The sequence below is a fragment of the Cnephaeus nilssonii genome (assembly GCF_951640355.1).
Source record: "Cnephaeus nilssonii genome assembly, chromosome: 16".
Lineage (NCBI taxonomy): Eukaryota > Metazoa > Chordata > Mammalia > Chiroptera > Vespertilionidae > Cnephaeus > Cnephaeus nilssonii.
Window position 1 is genome coordinate 22428946 of NC_137087.1, and position 27732 is coordinate 22456677.

At 37.2% G+C, this 27732-nt stretch overlaps 2 protein-coding genes across 8 annotated transcripts in view; one reads left to right on the forward strand and one right to left on the reverse strand.

The window, feature by feature from the left end:
* Positions 1-13687, forward strand: part of HERC4 (HECT and RLD domain containing E3 ubiquitin protein ligase 4) — a 101467-nt gene extending 87780 nt beyond the window's left edge. For 3 of the 6 annotated variants that reach the window (XM_079794112.1, XM_079794113.1, XM_079794115.1), the window contains 4 exons: positions 2132-2214; positions 6631-6814; positions 11296-11398; positions 12490-13687. In XM_079794112.1, the coding sequence (XP_079650238.1) occupies positions 2132-2214; positions 6631-6814; positions 11296-11398; positions 12490-12698 (579 nt within the window). In that variant the 3' untranslated portion in view covers positions 12699-13687. Of the gene's footprint in view, positions 1-2131; positions 2215-6630; positions 6815-11295; positions 11399-12489 lie in introns of those variants that run through there. The other 3 variants (XM_079794114.1, XM_079794117.1, XM_079794116.1) reach the window with 2 other exon arrangements.
* A 1591-nt stretch (positions 13688-15278) lies between these two features.
* SIRT1 (sirtuin 1) overlaps positions 15279-27732 on the reverse strand; it is a 28458-nt gene continuing 16004 nt past the window's right edge. Inside the window, exons 2-7 of one of the 2 annotated variants that reach the window (XM_079794122.1) lie at positions 26974-27098; positions 26310-26457; positions 25418-25497; positions 22693-22879; positions 20044-20604; positions 15279-17373 (exon numbers count right to left, since the gene is read on the reverse strand). In XM_079794122.1, the coding sequence (XP_079650248.1) occupies positions 17045-17373; positions 20044-20604; positions 22693-22879; positions 25418-25497; positions 26310-26457; positions 26974-27006 (1338 nt within the window). In that variant the 5' untranslated portion in view covers positions 27007-27098 and the 3' untranslated portion in view covers positions 15279-17044. The remainder of the gene's footprint in view (positions 17374-20043; positions 20605-22692; positions 22880-25417; positions 25498-26309; positions 26458-26973; positions 27099-27732) is intronic. The other variant, XM_079794121.1, reaches the window with a different exon arrangement.

The window sequence follows — 27732 nt, forward strand, 5'->3', positions numbered from 1 at the left end:
TGAAAAATAGTCATTATATGTCAGAGATAGTATTTATACCCAGCTCTGTGATTTCAAAGCCTATGTGCTTTATCATTTTGCTAAAGATCTTTATAAATACAAGGGATCCTCTTTATTCAAATGCTCATTTTTGAGTTTGCAATTACAAAAGTGTTTAGAGAAGCAAAAATTATTGTAACATGAGAATATTTATCAACGAACTTAACACTTATAAAAGGTTAATTTCCACTCAAAACATTCTTTCACACTAACATTCATCCTTGCCCATTTTGTCTTACTGTTGGTTGACATACATAATATAAATACAAATACATTGGAATGTTACTTGGAAAATGAAACTGCAAATCATGTGAAAGATGCATAATTGTGTTAACTTAGCGAAAGAGATGTTGAGTAATTCATCCAGTAACATGAAAAGCCATTGACAAATGAGGATCTGGCAAAAGTAGACTAGTTGACAAGGAAGAGAAAATCGCTAAAGATTATGATGAGACACTTCAGAAGGGAATGATTTGAATATTATAAATTAGACTCTTGGGAAAGGGTAAAACCTTTAGTTTTCTTTCTTCGTGAAAACCTTATTTGTATATTTGTTTTCCTCCCAGACAGTCCTCCTTGTGATCTTATGGTTAAAGCTGATAAAATATACCATATTCTGCTCACAAAATTTGCCCCCCAGATTGTGCCCTCTCAGAAAATAATATATCCATTCTTTAATTATTTAAAAAATTGCCTCATGGTACAATTTTAAGCAAATTAGTAGATGTATGGTGAAGTCAGTTTTATTTCAGTAATTGTTTTTGTCAGGAAAAATATTCTCCTTGGACTTTTTTTTGTGACTATGACATTTTGATTCCCCTTTTCAGTTATTTTACGTATAAGCATATCACTTGTCTTCACATCTTTATTGATCATCTCAATTGACTTAAACATTGGGTTCCACGTAATTCGATTTCAAATTTATTAGTCACTAAGTTTCTGAATGCGTAGTATCTTCAAGAACTATGGTAATTCAAACATTCCCACTACCATTTCTTTCCTAGAGATTTTTAGTCGCTCTTAGTTGCTTACAGACTAAGAGCTTTCAGAGTAGGCTTCAAAGACATCTGTGATCTTGCTTTCTAACTCTTATTGTATTCTCCCACCCAAATTCTGTCATGCTGCAGTTTTCTTTCACATACCCTACCATCTTGTTTTTTAAGTGCCATACATTTTTCAGAAATTGATATCTACTTTCATTTCTGTCCTTTAGTTCAATCTGTTGCTCAGTCAGATATCAAACCCCCTCCCAATTTTTCAGATCCCTACTCATTCTTGTAAGTGCTTTGAAATGACATTTCTTCCTCAAGGTCTTTCACAGTTCTCCAAATAGAAGTAAGTTCTTTCCTCTGTAGACTGATAGCATTTTGTCCGTGTCTCTATTATAGCATTTATTTTAATATAATGTGTTTACATGTCACATTTCTCCTCCTTTACTAGGTAGTCAACTCCAGAGCAGGAATTTATCTTTTATCTGATCATGTCACTCCCACCATAGTGTTTATAGATAGCAGGTACTAAAAAAATGTCTTAATAGAAGAGGATAATATTCCAAAAAGAAGGAATATCAGAGAGAAAAGATGCAAAGGTGGGAATGGTAACATTTATAGGAAAGTTAGCAGACTAGTAAGAGAAATAAAAAGTTTCAAAATAATGACATAACTGGAAGACCCACCTATGATCAGGAATGCAACAAGGCAGATGTGAAGTGGAAAGAATGCATAGCTGGTCTAAACTGAATGCATTTTGACACTTGAATTCTATTTCCTGTCCAAAGACAACATCCTTTCTAATATTTTACTGTAATTTGTAATGACCATTCTAAAATTTTATGCACGATAAATACTTAGTTTATTATTAACTAACCAAATACTTGGTAATTTATAATTAGTCAAGGTAGGATTTCAAACTACTAGAGAAGATGAAAATTTATAGTTGTGACTTTATGCAGAATTCAAATAAGCTTATGGTAGCAGAATTTTACCTCAAATTTATTAGTTCTTATTTTTAATGAGAGAAAGGTAGAATATAATAGGTTATTAAAATAATAAATTTTGGGTCTGACATTGACTTTTTTTAAAAATTTAAATAGATCACAGTTGAAAACTTTGGTGCAACAGAAGTGAAAGAGCTGGTTCTAAATGGTGCAGACACAGCTGTTAACAAACAAAATCGGTAAGTGAATTATAGCAGCATCAGTGGTAGTAATAAGATTCAGTAGACTTTTCTTTTTCTGTATTTAGAAACATGTCTCACAACCTTAAGTTTTTACCAGATAAAACTTAACTTTTTTAATGGTCAGTGAGTAAGTAACTTCCCTTTTGCTCCTGAAATCCCTTCACGATATCAATAAAGGGTTAAAAAGATCATAAACAACAAGAACAAAGAGAAGGAATAACAGAAAACAGCAGACACATTTTTTGAAGCTAGAAAGCAGTGATAACTAACTAGCCAACTAGAGAAAGCTATAACATAAGATAGACTGGGTGGAGCCAAGAGGGTAGCCAGTTCATCTTGTAGAATAAAGGCTCTGGAATTGAGAATAAAAAATGTTAGAAAGTGCATGAGGTTTAGGGGAATGATAGAAACAGATAGATTGGCTATTAAAGCAACAGCTAGAAACCCATTTTGCTTATCACACCAGTAGCCTGGGAACTTCCCCTCTCCTGCCTTAGCAGAAGATTGGAAATTTACCTTCTGGAGAGATTAAAGTAAAGGTACTATGGGTTTGAGGACTGTTAGATACAGCCAGGGACAAGAGGCTAAACTGAAAACAGGGAGTTTGGAAGTTTACAGCTCCTTCCTATTTGACACTACATTGGAGGATTCTTCTCTGGTAAAACTCCCTAACTTTTAAATGTGAATGGATAGCCAAAGGTCAGTAGACATTTAAGGAAAGACCAAAACCAGTCAAAAATAATTCTAAGGAGACAGAAACAGTGCAGGATGAAGAAAGTGAAGTCAGGATCCTCAAAATTATAAGGGTAGCATCCATATGGATACTATTAAAAATTAAAAGAAATGGAAAGAATGGAATTTGTCAAAGAAAGGTACTAAAAAAACTTCCCAGAACTGTAGTGCCTTTTAAGATTGAAAGCATGGAAATGGGGGGAAAAGACACATACCGGGACAAAATACAAGAAATTTCAAAATTCTGGAATAAAGGGGGCCCTAAAACCCTTCCAGGGAGAAAAAAAAAGCAGACCATATACAAAGAATGAAAGAGTCAGAACACTCTACTTCTTTTTTGTTGTTTTTGTTAATCCTCACCCTGGGATATTTTTCCATTGATTTTTTTAGAGTGAGTAGAAGGGAGGGAGAGAAACATTCATGTGAAAGAGACACATTGATTGGTTGACTCTCGCAGGCCCCCCAACCAGGGCCAGGGATCAAGCTTGCAATTGAGAGGTACATGCCTTTAACCAGGGACCCTTCCGTCCACAGGCCAAAGCTGTATCCACTGAGCCAGACTTGCTAGGGTCAGAATAATCTACTTCTAATGAATGATACTGAAGCTAGAAGATCAAAATTATGGAAGAAAATTATTTTTAACTTAGAATTCTATATTGAAACTATCAAGTGTGTGTGGGTGTATAAAACACATTTTCATACATGGAGAGTCTCAGACAATTTCCTTCCAATACCTTTTTCCCAGGAAGTTACTGAAGGATGTGTTCTACCAAAACAAGCAATTAAATCAAGAAAGAGGAAGACATAGGATCCCCCAAAATAGAATCCAATATAGGAGAGGGGCAAAGAGGATTCCTTGTGCAGAAGGAGTACCCCATCTGGGTTAGATCAAGAGGATGGAGGGCTTCAGGAGAAAAGTGCAACTGATGTTACCTAGTATATTTGAATGAAATAAAAAGGAGATTGACAGTCTGTTCAAGTTGGGGATGAAGTAGCAAACTAAGGGAAACAAAAGTTCTTTTTAAGAAAAGAAAGGTAACCATAGAATATTCTGTAGCTTAATTATGAATAATAATTAAATCATAAAAATGTTAACAATGAAAATTAAACCCAAAATTGTTATAATGGGAACATCCTGGGAGGCAAAGTGAGAGTAGTACAATTATGTAAAAGGTAAATCCTTACCTTTCACAATAGATACTCGGATCTCTAGATAATATTTAAAATTGAAAGTCAAGAAATAATAATAGAACTATGTTGTTGAAGGGTGAAGGTTAATACCAGGAGGAATAACAAGGCGATAACAAATAGTTGCCTTTGAATGGCAGGAATTTCTGGTAGAAAGATGTAAGAAAGAGAACTGCATTATTCTCTTTTGTTCCAATTCTTTAGATAAACTAGCTTAGTGGCTGTTGCCAGGGACTTCATCCCAATGATTATAATCCTGATTCTGCTCCTTAAAGCTGTATAAATTTAGGTAAACTAGTTAATGTCTCTGTGCCTCAGTCTCCTTTTCTGTAAAATGGGATAATAAATTGTACCTACTGCATGGAGTTATTTTGAGGATTAAATGAGGCGATAATTACAAGAGGCTTATTAAAATGGTACCTAGCACATGTATGTGCTCAGTAAATGTTGGCTGTTAGAATTATTACTGTTTGACATTTTTAAGAAAATTGTGTGTATGTCTTTGATAACAATGAAGCTGTTTCTAACATATTGTGAAAAAACTTAGGTCTTTATGCTATTCTTTTTTTTTTTTTTTTCATCTTGCTTTTGTGCTTTTAAAGTTTCTATTGTTGAACTAATTCTTTAAGTTTCTAAAAAAATATTATTTCACATAGATTATTGACTTTAGGAATAATCTATAAAGAATTTTGACCCTTGTACTACCAGCCCCTACTTACATAATGAAACTGTTAGAGACAAAAATGTTATTAGTGCATAAAGCAATTTAGCCTTTTTTGCTCAAGGGACTTTTAAGAGACTTAACTAGTATAGATAAATTTGCTTTCTAATTAGGTGAATTATAAAATTATGCATTTCAAAATTGTTTCTTCTCATCAGAACCTATGTTACCCTATATAATAAAGAGGTAATATGCAGATTGACCCTCAACACCCTCCCACAAGATGGTCACCCCCATGTGGTCAAAGATGGCTGCCACAAGATGGCTGGCAGGGGAGGGCCGTTCGGAGCGACCAGGACGGCAGGGGAGGGCAGTGGGATCGACCAGGACCACAGGGGAGGGCAGTTAGGGGCAACCAGGTTGGCAGAGGAGGGCAGTTGAGGGCAACCGGGTTGGCAGAGGAGGGCAGTTGAGGGCAACCGGGTTGGCAGAGGAGGGCAGTTGAGGGCAACCGGGTCGGCAGAGGAGGGCAGTTGAGGGCAACCAGGTTGGCAGAGGAGGGCAGTTAAGGGCAATTGGGCCAGCAGAGGAGCAGTTAGGTGTTGATCAGGCTGGCAGGGGAGTAGTTAGGGGGTGATCAGGCTGGCAGGCAGGCAGGCAAGTAGTTGGGAGCCAGCAGTCCCGGATTGTGAGAGTCTAAACTGGCAGTCAGATATCCCCCAAGGGGTTCCAGTTTGGAGAGGGTGCATGCTGGGCTGAGGGACTCCCCTCCTCCTCTTCCTGCCCCCCCCCCCCCCCGCAGTGCACAAATTTCATGCACTGGGCCTCTAGTATTTTATACTTTACAATAGCCTCCTTTAACCTTTTTTTCTCTTTGTAAATTCAGTTTGGAATTATAATTTTCTAAGAAAATTATCTGTAGATGACTAAATTTACCAGTATTTCCAGTTGTAGAATCAAACTTTCTAATTTGGAAGACAAGAATATAAAATAATGAAATCCTTTAGTACCTATTCTTGTTATTTATTTGACCAGATAGAAGCTGCCTAAAGTGTTTGTGGCTAACAGAACAAATAAAATAAAATTGTAATTCTAATTACTGGGTAAAGGGGCTTCCTTTTTTCTTTACAGTTTCCTTTTGTATCATAACAGGCAAAAAAACATCAAGGGTGTGTGTGTGTTTGTGTGTGTGTGTGTGTGTGTGTGTGTGTGTGTGTGTGTGTGTGTGTATGTACATATACACATATGTACCTTTGAAAAGAAACTATACTTGCAGTCTTAAATGATTATCCTAAAAGATTGCTTAATTACCCCTCCTGGAATTTAGTTTTTAAAATAAGTTTTGTTCCAGATTTATTGTAACCCAAGGAAAAACAACGATCTTATCAAATAGTCTGAATCCTAAAGCTTGCTTTTTTTTTTTTATCAACTAATATATTTAACAAATCACTCTTTTTAGGAATATATGTGGAATGATGCATGTATATTATAATTAATTCTTTACTGTTTTAAAATGTATTTTGATAGCCATTTGCATCTTCATTCTTCCTACTAGGAAATGACATGTTTCATTTAGGAATAGCCCCAAAATGGCTGTGAATGATAGATAAGTCTACATGACTCCTAGATATACCATATTTTTGTGTAGGAAGAATTATAAACTTCTTCACAAAGACTTTATTCCCTTTGAACCCTACTCGGTATTATAGATAAATAGCAAAAGTATAGGAGCACTCAATGTTTTAATAAGAGTACAATATACTCCATTTAAAAAAGATTTTTATATTTGCATGTGTGATTTTTTTATTTTATTTTATTTTTTTCATTTCTAGGCAGGAGTTTGTTGATGCTTATGTGGATTACATATTCAATAAATCGGTGGCTTCCTTATTTGATGCTTTTCATGCGGGCTTTCACAAAGTGTGTGGAGGAAAAGTCCTTCAGCTCTTCCAGCCTAATGAACTACAAGCAATGGTTATTGGAAATACAAATTATGATTGGAAGGAACTAGAAAAGGTAGGGGAAAACACATCTATAATATTGTTTAATGGAAAGGCAGAAGGAACGTGGCTTATTGATGGAAATCTTGTCCTCTCTTTTATTGTTTTCCGTTTTGCACTGTTACTGTCACTTTTATAGGAAAACACTGTACAATGAATAGGTTTTAATTGTGTATGAATTACATAGCATTTTTATGTTAGTGGTATTGGTAGTGTTCATATAGAAAAATGTCATTTGATAGGCTGGATAGAGCTAAAACCATTTAGATAGCTAACATTAAAAATATATAATACTAAGACAACAAGGATACAGAGCATTGGAAACTCACATACATTGCTGTTGGGAGTGCAAATGATATAGCCACTTTGGAAACAGCATTTCCTTATAAAGTTAAAATATACACTAGCTACATGACAGAGCAGTTCCATTCCTAGGGTTTTTGTTTAAACAATGGGGGGAATAAGGTGGGCGTTATTGTTTGATGGATACAGAGTTTCCGTTTTGCAAGATGAAAATAGGTTTGGAGATGGATGGTGGTGATGGTTGCGCAAAAGTATGAATGTGCTTAATACCGCTGAACTCTGAAGGGTGAAGATAATAAGCTTTATGTTTTGTGTATTTACCACAATATTTTTAACATGTTTTTAAAAATCTTCAAACAACTCAAAAACTGGGAACAACCCAGATATTCTCCAGTGGTTGAATGGATAAACCAACTGGTACATCCATACAGTAGAATACACTTCAGCAATAAAAAAGAATGATCTATTGATACATGCAACACCTGGGATGACTCTCAGAATCCTTACACTGAGTGAAAGCAGCCAGTCTCAAAGGATTACATGCCGTTTGATTCCATTTATATGACACTCTTGAAAAGACAAAGCTATGGTGAACAGAGGCTAGGGGTGGAAGGAGTGTATAACTGCAGAGAGGTAGCACAAAAGAGTTCTTTGGGATGATGGAACTCTTCAATATCCTAATGGTTATATGAATAATTACATATGTGTTTAAAAGTCATAAAACTTTGTACGCACCAGAGGAAAATCAAATCTTACAGGGTAAGGATATAGAAAATAAAAATTTTTAATTAAAAACGTAATTTAGGTCTTGTGGTTAAACATAATAGAATAAACATGTCTGTCTTTGCTCACTCCCAAAATCTCACTAGAATGACAATAAAGGAATAGAAATAGAAATATACAGACCAAAAACAAAACAACAGAGAACGGTGAACAAGAGAAAAAGTTTTGAAAGATGGAAAATAGGTAGTTGAATTTGTGAGTGACTCAGAGCAAAGAAAATTGGATTTTAAGCCTCTGGAGGAACAGGGTTTATCAAGAGGCAACTCATTTCACACCTTAGAATCTCTGAAAGGCACAGGAATTATTATTTCGTGTTATTCTAATGGCAGGGATGTGGGGTTGGGCTAAAAGCAACAGAATTACTTTAAGCTAATTTAAGGAATTATTAGACCTTTCATGTCCCCTCTTCTACCCAACAAAATACAACTCCTGAGAGAGGCTTTAGAATCTGAGGGATTAGATAGAACTAAGGATGGCATTCAGAAAGGAGATTGAAGATTTCTTTTGGAGGGTAATTAATCTGCTGAAAAGAAGAAAAATATACTGTAAGGAGACCCCAGTGAACATGACCCCACCTGCAAGCACTCTAAAATGTAAACAATATAAAAGCTTCTCACCACATTTTAGATCATACACAGTTTTTTCTTGCCTCATCTCTCTTGTTCTTTCTTTCATTTACTCTGCTTTACCCTTATTGGCCTCTGCTGAGCTTAAAGCCCTCCAGGAAGACACCAGTCTTGGGGCCTTTCTATTTGCTATTCCATTGTACCCAGGACTCTTCATCATGATAATTCCAAATAGTCTGGCTCTCACTTTATGTCTTTATACCTTCTTAGAGACCTTCACTGCTTAACAACCTAAAATAGGGCATGCACACACACCAACATTCTGTCTCCCTTCCCTGCTTCTCCCCCGCCCCCCCCCCCCCCCCATTACAGTTGTCAGTATTATTTTGTATTAGTTTCGGGTACAGCATAGTGGTTAAACAATCATATACTTTACAAAATGGTTCCTTTCAATATTTGCAGTATCCACCTGCACCATACAGTTATTGCAATGTTATTGGCTATTTTCCCATGCTGTGCTTCACATTCCCATGACCATTTTGTGACCACTAATTTGTACTTCTCAATCCCTTCACCTTTTTCACTCATCCTCCAACCTCCTCTACTTTATTTTTCATTTTCAAATTTTACTTAATTGTCTTTACTGTCTGTCGCTCTTTTCCCCCACTACAATGTAAACACCATGAAGGCAGGGTTTTTGTCTTTGTTCCCTGCTGTATTTCCAGAGCCTAGCACTCAGTAACTACTTAAAACCTTGCCTGAAGATATAATTGACAGAGCATTCATTAAGACAGTAATTTTTTAGTATATCTTAGGGTACTTGTACTTAGTATATACTTTGGTTTTTTCCATTGTGTATCCGATTTATTATAATTTTAGTGATTATGATTTGTGACTTTAAATGCTCTTTCTTCATCAGGACTCTACACATTTCCCCAGAACCACCTAGAGGTTTAAGAAAAAAGGAATAACTTGAGCCATCTTCCGTTTATTCCCCACTAACAAGCTCACAGAATTTAATTCAAATAAGTTAATACATTAACTGCTGGAATTCAAGCTGTTTTCTCCAAATTAAATTTCTGCAAATTACTAGCAAATATTGTAAATTTTAAGAATACAGTCATTGAAATATAATCATGGCTACAAATAGAGACCAAAATTCAAGAAGTCCATTAGTAAATATTTCTTGGGCCCCTGCTGGATGCCTAATACTTTGCAAGAGATTAAGGAAACATCAGTATTTTATGGTCTTTGCCTTCTAATAAGGACATTAGATATTAATTGAACTGTGATGGATGCAAAGGAAGAGAATTTAGTGGGATGGTATATAAGGAGCCTAACATCGGCTACACAAATCTGGAAAAGCTTCTTCTTAGTAGTAATTTTCAAAAGATAAGGACTTGGTTCACTGCAGTTTCCCCAGCACCCCAAACTTTGACTAAGACTCATTAAATATTTGAATGAATTGGGTGACATTTAATATGAGTCCCAAAGGATAAGTAGAAATTAGCCTTGATGAATTAAAGAAAAAAGGAGGGTGTGTCTAAGTGGTCTAGGCTAAGGGACAGTGTGTCCAAAGGCCCTGATGCTGAAAGGTTCTTGCTAAGAAAAAGTTAAAGCAGCTGTGGCTGGATTTAAAAACACACACACACACTTCACAGTGCAGACTTCTCTCTTCCTCATAACTCTTTTTTTTTTCTTAGTACTAATATTTTTTAAGGTGGAAGTTATTGCAAATTATCCCAAAATTTATTGGCTTAAAATCAGAGTGAATTTTTATTGTCTCAATACAGTTTCTGTGGTTCAGGAATTTAGGGATAGCTTAGCTGGATGGCTTTAGCTCAGAGGTCTCTCGTGAGTTGTAGTCAAGATATTGACTGGTGCTGTCTTAACCCTTTGCACTCGCTTGCTTTTTTCTCGATTCCTTTATTCTACTCGGGATTTAATTTTTTAAATACCCCAGATTTTACAAAGCGTGGCAGTAGAATAAAAAACTGGAGTTTCTTTTCATACAAACTTATTTATTTGGATTTTTTTATATTTCAAATTATTGATACAAAGAGTAATTTTAATCTCGACATCCGAGTGCAAAAGGTTAAGGATAGAGTTTCCCTTTCAAGATAGCTCACTTATGTGGCTGTTGGCCAAAACCCCAGTGTCTTACCATGAACCTCTCCATAGGGCTATTTGATTGTCCTTATGAAATGGCAACTGGCTCTCCCAAAGTGGATGATCAAAAGGCAAGGCTGAAGTCATATTTTTTCATAATCTAGCCTCAGAAGTTATGTATTTTTCATATCTGCAATATCCTAATGATTACAGAGGTCAGGCCTATTCAGTGTGGGAGGGGACTGCACAAATGCAGGTGGCAGAGATCGGGGGGGTCATCTTGGAAACTGATTAAATAGAAAATTATTAGTGTTTGTTTTTAGTACCATTTTTTACAGGGAAGATCGATAGAAAATAATTAATTTGATTTGTGTTCATCAATACAGGAAATTTTATATTTATTGCAGGTAATTCCATGTTGAACTTTAATAATTCGTTAACGTTTTAGCAATTCTAGTTTATCCTTTAGATACTTACCTTTGGAGATATTACAATCCTATCATGCTCTTTGAAGTGGTGGAATCAACATTTCTGTCAATTTATACATGTTTTCTTTCCCCTGGAATTAATAGTTCCAAATTACAAAGTGCCCAGGAAATAAAGGTAATCAACTGAAACACGAGTTTCAAACTCCTGAACAACCTTTATGGGCTAAGGAAGTGAAGCCAATTTTTAAGATTCAAGAAAAAAACTAATATCCCTCCATATTAATAGGGTCTTTTTGTTTGTTTTTTAGAATACAGAATACAAAGGGGAGTATTGGGCAGAACATCCTACAATAAAAATATTTTGGGAAGTATTTCATGAATTGCCATTGGAAAAGAAAAAACTATTTCTGTGTAAGTATTTCTAACTTGTTCTATATTTTATGAGAATGTAATTAATTAAACTTATTTAATAGGAGATTGCTTCACTTTGGTGGATACGGTTATTTCTTTTTATAGTATTGTTCCAAGGTCCTATTTATTACATATGTTTTCTTATTTTGAAAGTTAAATTTAATTTGTCTCCAAAATAGAATTGCTTCTTTCAAATGAAAACAATTATAATACTGATTATTGTAAACTAGGGTTGTAATTTATTTTAGAAAAAGGTCTCTTCTTTGTTGAGTCTTCATTTTTCTTTTTCTCTTTGCTTCTGCCCCAAAACATTGGGAATTTCTGTAGAAAATAGAACTTTTCCAGGACATAGTTCTCATATTTATACCTTAATCTCTGTGTTTCATCTGTTAAAATCTGTATACTAATGAAATCTTATTGTTTTTCAAGTTGTCAGAATTTATGTATCTAAATCAGTGACACACCCTTTGATAGAGTCCTGCTATTGCCAGAGATGTTTTTGTCAAACTTGTTTTGATCATTGAAATGAGAGTCTTGGTTAAATTAGTTTGCAGTGCCATAAGGATATCAAGTCATTAAGTGATTTGAGTTTTGGCTGCTGCTTATAAATTTTTGTTTAAAAATGATTTGTCAAAACAAATAGGGGAAAAAATCATAATCAAAACTGCATTTCATATTTAACCCTTTGCACTCGCTTGCTTTTTTCTCGATTCCTTTATTCTAATGCTAACCGTGTCGAGTCACACTCGACATCCGAGTGCAAAAGGTTAATTTATAAACTAGTCTTAAATGGCTATTCCCAAAAGAAGGGCTCCTAAATGTTTTTGTCAGGAACAATAGTCATTCATTCATCAAACATTTATTAAGCTTCTCCTGGTAATAACTAAGATTATACTTTCAAAGAAAACATATTGTGTTGATGTGTAAGTATCTTATGTCTCAAAAAGCATGCTCACACATATTCTGGAGATGGACTTCCACATTGAGCAAATATTAATATAAAGGTTTGCTATAGTGCCTATAGAAAATGACTTGATAACCTATATTGGTTTTGATAAAAGTGGTTGGCTGAATGATTTTTTTCTTGGCAGTATTTTTGACAGGTAGTGATCGGATTCCTATTCTTGGTATGAAGAGTCTAAAACTAGTCATCCAGTCAACAGGAGGTGGTGAGGAGTATCTCCCAGTTTCCCATACCTGTTTTAATCTTCTAGATCTTCCAAAATATACAGAAAAAGAAACTCTACGCTCTAAACTGATCCAAGCTATTGATCACAATGAAGGTTTCAGTTTAATATAACTTGGTGTTATAACTATTCCGTTGACTGCAAAAGCATTAAACTAATTGTGTTTTTCTTGTGGTGGTGACTTCAGCAAGGTGACAGAGGGACTTACTATAATAATTCTTGCAGAATGTTCAATGCTATTTGTGTTTATGAAAGCCAAAAAATATTAAAGGCAAAGTACAAACTGTTAATACTGAACTTAATGTACAGAACTATGGATTTTTTTGGCCATCTTCCAATAAACATACAAGTATTGTGAATACATTGAAGTTTTACTAACATGAATTTTAAGAGTTTGCATATTTCACAAATGATCTGGTGTGTGAGTGCATGGAAATGTTGCTTGAATTTTCTTCAATCACTGGGTAAAAACGTTTAACTTTGGCCTGCAATAGTCATTTGATTATTTTTTCATTTTGTAAATAATGTTAAGTTTTGTAATAAAATAGTTATGTTCTGATACCAGTACAGTTTCTATGGTTGTAATTGAACTGAGATGACCTTTAAAGGTTAAAAATTAAGATTTAAATCCTATTCTGAGAACTTAAAAAGCAAAAATTAGCATGGTGAAAACACAATGTTTTTTTGTTTTGTTCTGTTTTTTGCTAGAATAAATGTCCTTGTACAAACCTAAATTATGGGTAGGAATATCTAAATAACTTGTAGTTCTTTCCTTTTGTGAATCTTGAGATGCTACTGATAAATGGGGTTATCAGAAAGCTTAATATTTAGTAATGGAAGAACTTTGTACTACAGTTGCCGGAAATAGAAACCTTGGCTACTATGAGAACCAATCACTGAGTTAGTTTCCAAAACTATTGATGCCGCAGGCTGGTATATAGTCAGAATTTTCAGTGCTTTAGAACTGTTTCCTTGAATTTTTAAGAAACAAATCTTAGTTTTATGGTGCTGATGCTTAGTTATCTCCTGTCATTAAATTGTAACAGTTGATGCAACACATGTGACTTTCTGCTATAATGCAAATATTTATTTTTTAAATTTATAAAAATATGCCATGAAAACTGTTGAAATAATAAAGATTTATTGGTTTAATATTTAAATGTTCAGTGGTTCTCATATAAGATTCAAAATTCTTCAAGGAAAGTAATGTCTCAGGGAAGGTCTCAAATTTTGGATTGTTTCCATTTCCATCAAATTTGTCTTATCTTACAGAGGTCCCCACGTCTTATAGTTCTAATTCCAAAATCTAAAACAACTCTGAAAAAACTTGCTTATCTCATTTTGCAGCAAAACCCAATCTGAATTGTTGAGGCTATTTATAGCAGGTATTAAATGGGACTTTTTGTATATTTCATTGTGGCAATATTAATGTGTTTGTTTATTGTTTTATTTACATGCTGCCTTCGACCCCTATATGTACTTTTAAAAAATCTTAACTTTCACCTGGCTAGTTTGGCTTAGTGGATAGAGCGTTGGCCTGCGGACTGGAGTCAGCTCAACTGCTTGCTATGATGTGCACTGACCACCAGGGGGCAGACGCTCCGACCAGTAGGTTAGCTTGCTGCTGGGGTCTGGCCAATAAGGATAGAGACAGGCTGGACATGCCCTGGGGCCCTCCCACAGTCCCACCCTGGCTGGCCAACCTCCCACATCCCTCCCTGGCCCCAATCTTACAGGGGGATGGGGCACCTCAGCCTGGCCTGTGCCCTCTTGCAATTCAGGACCCCTCTCAGGATTTCGGAGGGCTGGTTTCAGCCCAATCCTGCAGGCCAGGCCGAGGGGCCTCTAGTTATTTTATAACATCTAAGGGTGGGATTTGGCAGGTAATTTTTCTTGTACAAGTAGGATATACCAGGGCAGAGTACTTGGTATTTTTTTAAAATTCACTTCAAAAGTTTGCTGGGGCCCTAACCGGTTTGGCTCAGTGGATAGAGTGTCGGCCTGCGGACTCAAGGGTCCCAGGTTCGTTCTGGTGAAGGGCATGTACCTTGGTTGCGGCCACATGCCCAGTGGGGAGTGTGCAGGAGGCAGCTCATCGATGTTTCTCTCTCATTGATGTTTCTAACTCTATCCCTCTCCCTTTCTCTCTGTAGAAAATTAATAAAATATATATTTTTTAAAAAGTGCTGGGGAGAAAAGCGGACCTGAGAGCAGAAAACTGCAGTCAAGGTTTTAAGGAGTGTATTCCTGGCCTCCTAAGCAGTAGTACTTTGTCCCTCAAGGACTTGAATGGACTAAGTAGGTTTTCCAAAATATTCATCCCAGTGTGGTTTGATCTAACTTTCACAGAAAACCTAGCTTTTCTAACATAGGCTCTTGAATTCACTCCATTTGTACCATTCCCTATTGCACCTCCCACCCCCAAGTCTTTATATGTCAAGTTTTCTTAGGCCTTGCTTTTCCCCTACATCTTACCTACTAAGGCGAATGGCTGAAATCGTTTTTGAAACTTTTGGTGATGCACTAATTGCTACAGTCAGTACTATCAGTGTTTGCTTAAATATTGTTCTGGTTAGGTGGTTATAAATTGAATGAAGACATTTACTATGAAAAGAAAGCATCTAACATAGCCCTGAAAGCTGTAAAAAACTGCAAGATTTTAAGGTTTTATTACTTAAAACAATGTAAGTTAACGGGGAAAGGTCAAATGACAATTTTAATAGACTTTAAAACAGTGTACAAGTATAAAACACTGGTTTTGTATTTCAAAAGTTGGAAGATATTCAGTCATTAAACAGTCTACAAAACATATGCCAGTAGATTACATAAAAGACTATGTACAATATAAAAAGAGCTGAAAACAGTCTTCACTGTAAAAATAATTTAAAACAAAATTTTCAATTTAAAATATCATCTATAGCACAGACACATCATGCAAATGAAAAACTAAATATACTGCATTCTTTAGTGTAGCCAAATAAATTCAGATTGAGACACCTTTTAGGTAGGGAAGTGGCCATCCAATAAAATTTTTTTCTCTAGCAGTAATGGTCCTAGCTGGGTATTTTATGCTTAAAGAACAGCTATATTTCAAACCCTTTTTAAAAATTGTAATAAATACCAAAGCAACATAGGAATACTTTATAATTTGGGAGTAATGGGAAAAGTCTGGAAAATTGTTTAGTGTGCAACTTTATAAAGCATGAACTTTTTTGAAAGGCTAGAAGCTTTTGCAGCTGAGAAAGTAGATCTCTAGTTTTAAGGCAGGCTAAGCTTTTAAATAAAGACACAATAAGAATTAATTTCATTAACTATTCTGCTATTACAAGTTACATCATGTTCATCTCCAGAGTACTAGGCTAGCAGTTTGGTGTTTATTACACCAAATACTCCCAACAGGAGACATGTATTTACTGGCTGAGTTATATATAATTAATATCTTATTACTTTGGAACCATAATCAGGGAACCTGTCACTCTCATCTGTGGAAAAGCAACAGTTCATAATATTACACTCTCCCCAAAGTTACCATTACTATAGATCATACAGACTTTTGCATATTCACATCTTGGCAGTTTAATACTTGTGGAAAAGAATCAATGTAAGCTCTACCACAGTGATAGGTATTGAAACAACAATGGGAAATACTCTCAACACTAAGGGGGCCCAGGCAGGCACTATTGTTTCTACAGCAATTGAAACATTTCCAAAGCATTTATTTGTTTTACAGATTATTTTTATAAGCCAATATAGACATCTACATGTCCATTAAAGTACAAAAGCCATCTTCATTTGAACAATACAACATTCCTGAAACTTAGCACCAAGTCTTACTTTAAAAAGCAAAGAAAACTGAGTGCTCTCCCATATATTGTTGACTTCCTTCTACTCACATTGCATGTTATGAGATTTTTAAAAAGTTAGCTGCCACAAGTTTTGGAAAATGCCAGTGTTTAAAAATAGGTAATTGTGCTAATAAAGAATCAAAAGTTTAGCAGAACAGAGATTTGAGGATTTCAAACTATTCAAAGAAATAGTAAATAAAAATGAAAATACCGTTCTTTGGTCTAGGTAAGCTGTTCCCTTTTACGTTAACTTAACATTCCAATGGCTTTTTGAAAACTTTAAAATGCTGAAACTCACTAGGCAAAAATGTATAAACAAAAATTATATATACATATGGATGTATCATACAAATGAACCTTTAAAAGTCTTGACCAAGAGCAGGTTAAAGATACTTAGTACCTTTCTTTAAAAAAAAAAATTAGTGTTAAGTGTACAAGTACAGAAATAAGGAAGTTAAAAATTATCCATGAAAAAAAATCTATTTTACCAGTCTATAAATATTAAATCTTTTATGTTTCCTTTGTTCTATCGTGTTCACAAGTAAACATTCATTTTGACATGCTAAAGGTTCCTAATGCTGGTGGAACAATTCTTGTACCTGGAAAATTATTAATTATGATTTGTTTGATGGGTAATTAGTGTCTGTTGCTTCCTGTTTCATAGATATAGCTTCATTGACTTCCTCTTGATCACCTTCATCAGCTCCAAATTCAGTTCCTCCAGCTCTCTCATTAATATCAGGATCATCTTCCAAACCATTGTAAAATTCTTCTATCTCACTTTCATCCTCCAAGGGCTCTTCTAAACTTGGGCTCTGGCAGGTTCCACTCTCACTATTACTGCCACAAGAACTAGAGGGTAAGACATCATCTTCAGAGTCTGAATATACTTCAGCACCATGAAAAATATAACGATTTGGTGGTAAAAATAGGTATTGATTACCTGAAATACAGTAATAAAAGAGAAATAAGTTATTTCGGTCTGATTGGGCAGTCTGGAGTAAGTGTGTAGGTTCCAGCTCTGCCTTTTACCTGCGTTATCACTAGTAGAAGCTGTTATTACTCTAGTGATTTTAAAAAACAAGCTAGACTCAGTATTGGGTGCAAAACGTAGTTCTGCTGCTCACCAGAGCTTTGTAAATTTGGGCAGTTATTTCTCTGCCTCAATTTCCTCATTAGGAAAAAATAATTTTAACAACCCTATTAAGTAAATTATGAAAAAACTAGAGGCCTGGTGCACGGATTTGTGCACTGGGGAGCAGGGGAAGGGTCCCCTCAGCCCAGCCGGCACCATCCTTGGGGATCGGGCCTAAGCCAGCAGTCAGACATCCCTCTTGCAGTCCAGGACCCCTCGCTCCTTACCACCCACCTGCAGCAGAGGCAGGAGAGGCTCCGGCCACCACTGCTGTGCTCACCAGCTGCAAGCTGAGTGGCCCTCCCCCTGTGGGAGTGCACTGGCCATTCCGCCATTTGGTCGATTTGCATATTAGGGTCTTATAGGATGTAGAGAACTGTGTTCAATAAAGATTACTTAATTAATTTTAATAGATCTGATGAGATGAAACAAAGTACTCAGCCTAGTCTACATTAGATACCTAATTCATGTTCATTGAACATAACTTCTCTAAAGCATATATGCTTTCAAAGCATCTTTTTTAAAAATATATATATATTTTATTTTTTTACAGAGATGAAGGGAGAGGGAGAATTAGAAAAATCGATGAGATACATCAATCAGCCGCCTCCTGCACATGCCCTACTGGGGATGTGCCCGCAACCAAGGTACATGCCCTTGACCGGAATTGAACCTGGGCGCCTTTGAGTCCACAGGCTGATGCTCTATCCACTGAGCCAAACTGGTTAGGGCTCAAAGCATCTTTATTAAACATTTCCATTTAGTTTGTTAATATGGCTTCACCACCTATTCATAGTAGTCTGTAGACACTGGTATCACCTGAGTTTGTTACAAATTTTCAGGCCCAATACTTCCCACCTACTGAATTGAAATCTTTATATGATGGTCCTCACACACACTGAAGTGTGAGAGAGAAGCACTGATCTAGCAATGGATTTTAACCTTTCTTCCTCAATTCCCTCCCAAATTTGCATTGACAGTATGAGATTTGACCTATGGACCTTAAGCCATGGACCCCAGGTCAAAAGCACCTCCTCTAAGATGTTCTACTCTTAAGAGCATTAATTTGCATCTATGAATACTAATAAAGTTAAATGTCCCAGCTTGGTCAAATTTAGTTTAGCTTCTTAAAATAGCCTTTTTCACCAGATTTACTTGGATTTACACATTGATTTCCAAAAAGTGACTTTACCTATGTTAATACTAATTGTAGATTTTCCATGTGGCAAAAGGGGAGATGCTATTCCTTATCTTCTATCTATATAAAACCCTAATATGCAAATAGACCGAATCGCGGAACCGGTCGCTATAACGTGTGCTGACCACCAGGGGGCGCACAGGGAACATCGCAGGCTGTGGCAACAGGTGGCAGGAGCGCAGAACATGGCAGGTTTCAGCCGCAGCAGGTAAGCCGAGGCACCAGACCAAGGCGGGGCACTGGTCACTGTCATCGGGGTGAGCCTCTGGTGGTTATTGAAAATTCTTTGCTCCTGCACGCCATGGTTGCTGCCCAGCGCTCGCGCCCACTGCTGGCACCAGAGCCGCTGGTCACACCTGCTGCCGGCGCTGTCAGCGCATGGGAACGGCAGGAGGGCCTGGGCAGAGCACGGAGGATGGACTGAGACCCGCTCCTGTGCCCACCACAGCCTCGCGGCCCTCAGTGCCTTTCAAGGTGCATGAATTCATGCACTGGGCCCCTAGTAATTAGTGGAAAAGAATCAGATGCTTTCTAGATCTGACACAACACAGCATAGTGATTAAAGGGCAGGCTCTGGGGTTATGCCTGGAATACAACCTTGGTTCTTCCAAATCCTAGTGGTTACCTTGCATGGGTTATTTAACCTCTTTAGTCAAGATTTCCCACTGCAACAGCGATGTAATAATAGTTCCTACCTCATGAGATTGAAGTCAGATACTGTGTGTAAAGCAGCTAACCCACAATAAGCACTGAATCTGTCATTTCTACCAACTAAATCTCACCTGACATGGCAGAGCACTGAATACTTCCCAATTTAATGCTTACCTTCTTATTCCCTAGAGCAGTGATGGCGAACCTATGACACGCGTGTCAGGACTGGCACGCGTAGCCATTTCTGATGACACGCGGCCGCTGAGGCGCCGCATGCCAAGGATGAAAGATTTGCTGCTCCTGAGGATGAAACATTTGCGAAATGTTTTTTCCTCAACGTGACACACTACCCAAGTTATGCTCAGTTTTTTGGCAAAGTTTGACACACCAAGCTCAAAAGGTCGCCCATCACTGCCCTAGAGTAACGCAAGTACTAAGCATTCTTCAAACACTATTTCTTCCCCATATTATGTAAGATACCAATGTTTATCTTTCTCTAGCTTGACTACTCAACTTTGCAATGTTACATTTAGCTGCATAAAGCTACCCTATCAATAAACCTGCCAAAGTTGCTCATTTCTTGCAAATGTTTTGTTGCAATAATTTTATCTTCCAAAATAGCTTCTTACCATCAAGCCGTTTACTAATCTGCTCCTTTGCAATCTTGGCTGGCCAGTACTTTCTCACTGTTTCAGCTACTGAAGTTCTTTCATTTTTCTCCCCAGTATTGGAGCTAATGTTCTTCAAATCCGAACTCTCCAACTGTTCAGTAACACTTTCAATGCTCCTAGAAGTCTGTATTGCCTGTGATTTTTCTTCCATACAATCTTTTGATTCAGACACATCTGGATCATCAATATTACTCTTCGCTGCATGGTCTAAAAGTGTGACAATCACTGAAGAATCTGGTGGTGAAGTTCTTTCTGGTGAACTGGAGCCTTCTGAAATATTAAGAGGTGTGGGTGGCAACTCTGACAAATGAGCCAGCTCTTTTTGTGTTCGTGGAGGTTTTTCAGTAATTTCTGAAAGCTTTATAGGGTTGCAGCAAAGTTTGGCATATTCACCACCTAACCTATGACACAATTCATTAATGATGACATCACAGTCTCCAAGAAGCTCCACGTCAAAATGCAGATGAGGCAAAGGTTCCCTATTAATTAATATCTGAGGCACTTCATGGGGTATGGAACCTAAAAATAGGGCAAAAAAATAAGATTTAGAAAAAGGAGATAAGTAAGCTAATAAAGCCACAACAAATGCACTTGCAAAAATATAACATGCTCCCAATACCAAAAAAGAAACAGGCCACTTAACCAAGCCATTGATATTTCATCAAGCTATCATGGAAACAGGTGAGTAATTAAGCATCTTTCATAAAATTTCAGGTTCTGCTTCTGTCACCTAGTTACCTCTTAGCAATTTTCTTGGATTTTTTTACTCTGTACTCAATTTCCTTGTCTATATAATAGGAATAACAACAGTACTTTTCCAAAAAGTTGCAGTGAGGATTAAATGAGTTAATATATTTCAAGTGCACAGAAGAGTTCTTGGCACATAGCAAGTGATCATTATTTTTATTGAAATAGTGCCTAATATAAAGTGTGAGGATTTCTGGAAGATGAGCTTTCCTCTTCCCATAATCACATCAAAATTACAACTAAATTACTGAGAACTATCACTGAAGACTAGCTTAACAGAATTCCTATAGCTAAGGATATAAGGAAGTGACACAGACTGAAGGAGGGGCAGATATAGAACAGGAAGATCCTGTGCCCACAGGAGGGATATCTTGGCTGCTGAGCTCCTCTTTGAGGAGCCAGGGATCCCAGCCCCAGATCAGGCTCCACAGTGTCACAAGAGGAGTTTTTTGGCAAAGTTTGACACACCAGTGTCACAAGAGGAGTCCCCGTTAACATCTGGCTGTGAAAACCAGCAGGGATCTGAGAATCACAGAAGTTTTGAGAGACAAAGGTACTGCTCTTAAAGCAGTGGTCACCAACCTTTCGGACCAGACCAGACCATCCACTGGACTGTCTGTGGACCACCAGTTGGCAACCGCTGTCTTAAAGGACCCATGCTCTTAACTCCAGCACAAGCACCAGCTTGAAAAATGCCAGGGACAGTCCCAGCCGGTTTGGCTCCGTGGATAGACCATCGGCCTGTGGACTGAAAAGTCCCAGGTTTGATTCTGGTCAAGGGCACATGCCCGGGTTGTGGGCTGGATCCCCGATGTTGGGCATGCAGGGGGCAGCCAGTCAATGATTCTCTCTCAACATTAATGTTTCTCTCTCCCTCTCCCTTCCTCTCTGAAATCAATAAAAATGCAGATTGTTTTAAAAGTCAACTGACGAATGTATAAATAAGTGGACAAACCAATCAATGTTTCTCTCAAGTCAATTTATTTTTAAAAAGTCTCTGCCTTGCCTTTAAGGAGGAAAGAAAACTCAAAAATAAAGGAGCTTATACATTAAATTTTCATGTTTTATTTAATTACAAATTATCCTATAGTCTAGCAATAGGATTTCTCAGTTATGTAGAGAAGACAATTATACTTCTAAAAGCAACTACATATAGGGTAGGAAAAAGATGCAGAATTAGGGAGTTTAAATCCTTGTTTCTTCCACCTGTTTACCCTGGCTGCCTATTTGATTGCTGGTATAGGGATCTAATTTAATCCTCTGATTAAGGGTTTGATATTCTCTCCTCTTCTCCTTCCTTCATTTTTTAGGGCATACCTGATACTACTGAGTTAGTATCCCTCTATCTTCCCCCTCTCCCTTGCTTCCTCACTAGAGGGAGGAAAAGGTAGTATGAGAGCATGTGTTCCTGACAATAGGGTCTTCAATTGTACTTGAGCATTTTTATATACAAAAAACACCCTTATGGATAAAGTAAATCCACATATGATTATGACAAGGCATGATAATTCATACAAAAACAAGCTAATTCTTTTGACTCCCCAAATTTTATCTTACATAATACGTTATACTTCTATCAAGCTAGAAATTTTAACTTAATTTGAACTGTTTCCCTTTGTCTAAATTTTTCATGTATATTAGAATCTGACATTATTTCTGTTTTGAGATCCATCTCATCTTCCTGCTCATCCCACCAACAAGTCAAATTAACATGAACAGAATGTCACCTAAAAAAGTTTGGTTCTTCATCACTCTTTAACCGGAAACAGAATTAGATCACTGGAGTCTATTGTACTGTACAGACTCATAACCCATAGCAATATATAAGGAAATATTCTCTAAAAATCATCACCAACTTACTTGGAATTAGTGCTACTGGTCTTACTTTCAGGGAAGACCCAATAACAATGAGGAGATCAACTTCATCTTTGTCGTACTTCATGGCTCTATGAAATTGTTCTGGTAAATTTTCACCAAAAAAGACAATCTCTGGTTTCATAATAGCAAGTGGTTCATCAGCTGGGCACCTAGGACATCGAGGAACCACCTGCATGTTTCAGATTTTTGGTTGAGGTGGGGAAGAGAAGGGAAAGCCCAAGTTAGAAACAGTATTTCCACCGTTGCTAAGAATTCATTTCGAAATCAACAAAGAAAACAGAAAAGTTGTGGATAAATAGGGAAACTGGGTACAACCTAAACATGAATGTCAGTTGTCACAAACATAAAATGAAATACAATGTTGCTATTACCTGTGTGTGCTATTGTACTTCTGTACAAACCTACATTTGATATTAAAGGGTTTATTGTATAGTAAAAGAAAAAACCAGCATGTGTATATATGTATGTACACACATATACACAATCCACACACACAGACTTAACCCTTTTAAAAAGTAAGTTTCGCCCGACCAGCCTGTCTCAGTGATTGAGCGTCGACCTAAGAATCAGAAGGTCACAGTTTGATTCCCGGTCAGGACATATGCCTGGGTTGCGGGCTCGATCCCCAGTATGGGGCATGCAGAAGGCAGCCAATCAATGATGCTCTCTCATCATTAATGTTTCTCTCCCTTCTCTGAAATCAAAAAATAACATAAAACAAACAAGAGTAAGTTTGTGGGATACAATGATTCTGCCCTGGCCACATAGCTGAGTTGCTTAGAGCTGCCCTTATAAGCCTAGGTTACAAGTTCAATCCCCAGTTAGGGCACATACAAGAATGAACCAATGAATGTATAAATAAGTGGAACAACAAATCGATTTTTCTCTCAAAATCAGTAATTAAAAAAGATACAGCCCTAGCTGGTTTGGCTCAGTGGATAGAGTGTTGGCCTGCAGACTGAAGGGTCCTGGGTTCAATTCCGGTCAAGGGCACATGCTCAGGTTTCGGGCTCAATCCCCAGTGGGGGGCCTGCAGGAGGCAACCAATCAATGACTCCCTCTCATAGTTGATGTTTCTGTCTCTCCCTCTTTCTTCCTCTCTGGAATCAATAAAAATATATTTAAAATAGAGGCCCGGTGCACTAATTTCATGCAGGGGGGTGGGGGGGGGCCTCAGCCCAGCCTGCACCCTCTCCAATCTGGAATCCCTCTCACAATCCAGGACGGCTGGTTCCCAACTGCTTGCCTGCCTACGTGATTGCCCCTAACTGCTTCTGCCTGCCAGCCTAATCACCCCCTAACCACTCCCCTGCCAGCCTGATTGATGCCTAACTGCTCCCCTGCCTAAATGCTCCCCTGATTGATGCCTAACTGCTCCCCTGATTGCCCCTAACTGCCCTCCCCTGCAGGCCTGGTCACCCCTAACTGCCCACCCCTACCAGCCTCATCGCCCGAAACTGCTCTCCCCTGCCGGTCTGGTCCCCCCAAACTGCCCTACCCTGCAGGCCTGGTCCCCCCCCAACTGCCCACCCCTACAAGCCCGTTCACCACCAACTTCCCTCTCCTGCAGGCCTGGTCACCACTAACTGCTCTCCCCTGCAGGCCTAGGTACCCCCCAACTTCCCTTCCCTGCAGGCCCATTCACCCCCAATTTCCCTCCTCTGCGGCCTGGTCATCCCTAACTGCCCTCCCCTACAGGCCTGGTCACCCCCAACTTCCCTCCTCTGCCGGCCTGGTCCCCCCCAACTGCTCTCCCCTGCAGGCCTAGGTCCCCAACTTCCCTTCCCTGCAGGCCCATTCACCCCCAACTTCCCTCCTCTGCCAGCTTGGTCACCCCTAACTGCCCTCCCCTGCAGGCTTGATCGCCCCCAACTGCACTCCCTTGCAGGCCTGGTCCCTCCCAACTGCCCTCCCCTGCTGGCCATCTTGTGTCCACATGGGGGCAGCCATCTTGTGTGTTGGAGTGACAGTCAAGTTGCATATTACTCTTTTATTAGATAGGATATCATTTAAAAAATAAAAAAGATACAATGATTCCATTTTAATATACTATCCTCCTAAGTATATATGCAGGTAAATGAACAGAATTTATTTCTGGATGGTTTTTAATCTTTGCCATATTTTCTTATAGTATTTTGGCAATGAGCATATACAAAATACCTTTTACAATAAATTCTTTAATGTTTAAAGAATTACCACCTTAATTTAAAATTCTGAGTCTGACAGGCACTACAAAGGGAGAGTAAGAAGAAAAACATATAGCAACACCTCACTTATGATCTGGATTTTTATTTTAGTCTTCGATATTAAGGAGGCCAATTTCATCACTTTAGACATCATGGACCAATGTTTTCAACTTAAGGTACTGAATGGTTCTTGTGTATTTCACCAGAATTCCCAATGATAACACTCTCTTCCTAGATCTTTCTGTATCACACAAATACTTTCAGGAAAAAAAACAAAAACGGTTTGGGAAGCAAAAGAAGAACCAGATTAGCCCAGTGTGTCTCAATGGTTGAGTGTCAGGGCACATGCCTGGGTTGTGGGCTCAAACCCCAGTAGGGGGCATGCAGGAGGCAGCCTATCAATGATACTCTAATCATTGATGTTTCTATCTCTCTCCATTTCTCTCTCAAATCAATAAAAATATTTTTTTTTTAAAAAATCAGAGACATGCACAATTCATAAAATATGGGTGATTAATTACCTGATTAAAAATATCTCCTCGTACAGCTTCACAGTCAACTTTGTATTTACAAATCAGGCAAGACGCTGTTGCAAATGAACCTAAAAAAACAACATGCATGTGTTTTATTAATGAAATGTTTACATTTATTAAACATACTACAAAGGTTAATATCAAATGTTAAAATTTTAAAAGACTCCATGGGAGAATCTAGAATATGAGTAATTAAAATACTTATGTAATAAGTAAGGATCACCACTCCTGTTCGACATAGTACTGGAAGTATATATAAAAAATAAAAATAAAAAAGTAAGGAGAGAATCCAATCCTCAACTGCTGATATGTTGATACAATGATGACTCCCCTAAGCTACTATTTTCAATACAATAAACCAACTCTTCCAGGGCTAAAATGCTACGGAGTTGGAAGGTTACACTCTACAGTATTACTTTAGCCTAAATAAACAGTTGTTTTAAAAAACAATTCAGATACATAATGTTCTGTTCATACTTGTTATACTAAATGGAATTTTCTAAATACTGTTCATCAGAACTACCCAGTTCCTTTGGTTTCATAATCTAAAGATGTCTTTTCATACATAGCTATATTACATTTGTAATTTTAAAGAGGTTCCTTAAAAGAATGTAATGAAATGCAACTGCTACATCTTCTGAAATCCAGAAGTATACTGACTTCTCATGGCTCGGGTGTCAAGGCCAATCCTTCCAGTTCCATGGGTTTTGGTTTTTTTTGCATTCCACTTTTCTTATTTTATCCACAACTGGTCAGATAGCATGAGTAAATAAAATTCAATCTCCATTTCTGGATGGTAGCCTATTTTCTAATCCTAATTTTTCCTAGGATTAACAAAACTACTAGTAAATAACAGAAATCAATTCTGAAGTTTACTAACCATGACATTGAATTATCCTTTGGATTCCTGCAACCTGTTCCAGTGTATCTATGTTCTGAGTATAGTTGCGAAGTAGTTTTCCTTCCTTATCCGACAACGCTATGAATTTGTGACAGAGAGATGGCTGGAATTGTCCAGGATATATTTCCTATATAAGGCAAAAGGCAGAAAAAAAGATTACATTTAAGAAGTAAGCATAACTGATATCACATATTTAGGTTTAACAACAACAAAAAACTACCAATGTTAATGCCCCATGTATAAATAATTTAAAAACTACATGAGCATCTCAAAGCATCTAGATGGGTACAACACACACCTACAAAAGGATTGTTGCTGTTATATGTATAAAACTCAGCAATTAGTGAACTTGGCCCCTTGAAAAGTATAAAGATGACCCATAAACATCTCTAATAAATGTTAACAGATATTTTAATAAAAGTCAGAAGAAATACACCTTAGAATATATCTAACTTTTGTTGGCTGCAAATTCAGTTGTTGTTTTTTTAAAGCAAAAGGGGGAATAGTTTAAATTGAAATTAAAGATATCAAAGGTATGGTGACGTCTTTTTTAAAAACATAAGAATATTAAAAATTTCTTATTCATCATTCATTATAAATATCAACCTGTTGGAAGTTTAAAGCTAAAGTTTTAATTCCTTACCAAAATTGTTTTCCTTCCACTGCACAGGCACATACTGGTATAGTATAGAGTTGCTCATGAATGCTGAGTTGCTGGATTTTGTGTGTGTGTTTTTCCCCCCAAATAATGCTTCAATGCTGTTTCTTCTTTAAAAACAAAGAATTCAGATATACACATGGCAAAAAGATCAGAGAAAAATTATCAATTTTGGTCCTCTCAACTTTTGACAGTGTTTATATTTCATTTAGTAAGTGACTATGGCAAAGGAAGTTTCTTCATTAAAGTAGTAGTGCTACCTTCTACTTCCTTACCATTCATTACAGCCTCTCACCTACTACAATGCTAGCAAAAAAACTAGACACAACCATATGTCCATCAATAGGGGACCGGTTGTAGATATGTGGTACCATCCATAATAGTGTAGTATGCAGCCATTAAAATTAATAGGAGGTTTGGATGCACTGACCTGAAATATGGTTCATGACATACATGAAAAAAGCAAGTTAGTCACTGGTGTGTTTTGTTTTTATTGTTTTGTTATTAAGCAAAAATGAAAATAATATGCACATGCATATAGATATGTTCATAAAAACATCAAGTCAGGAAGGATTCAAACAAGCTATAAACAGATGGGGGAACTTTCACTTCTGATATACAAAAATGTTGAATAAGATTATAGATGACTACTTTTAACCTATTTAATATTTCAATTTTAAAAAAATATCTATATACCTTTCAGGTATACCTTTCAGGTAAAATTAGTAAGTAAATCTCTTTATA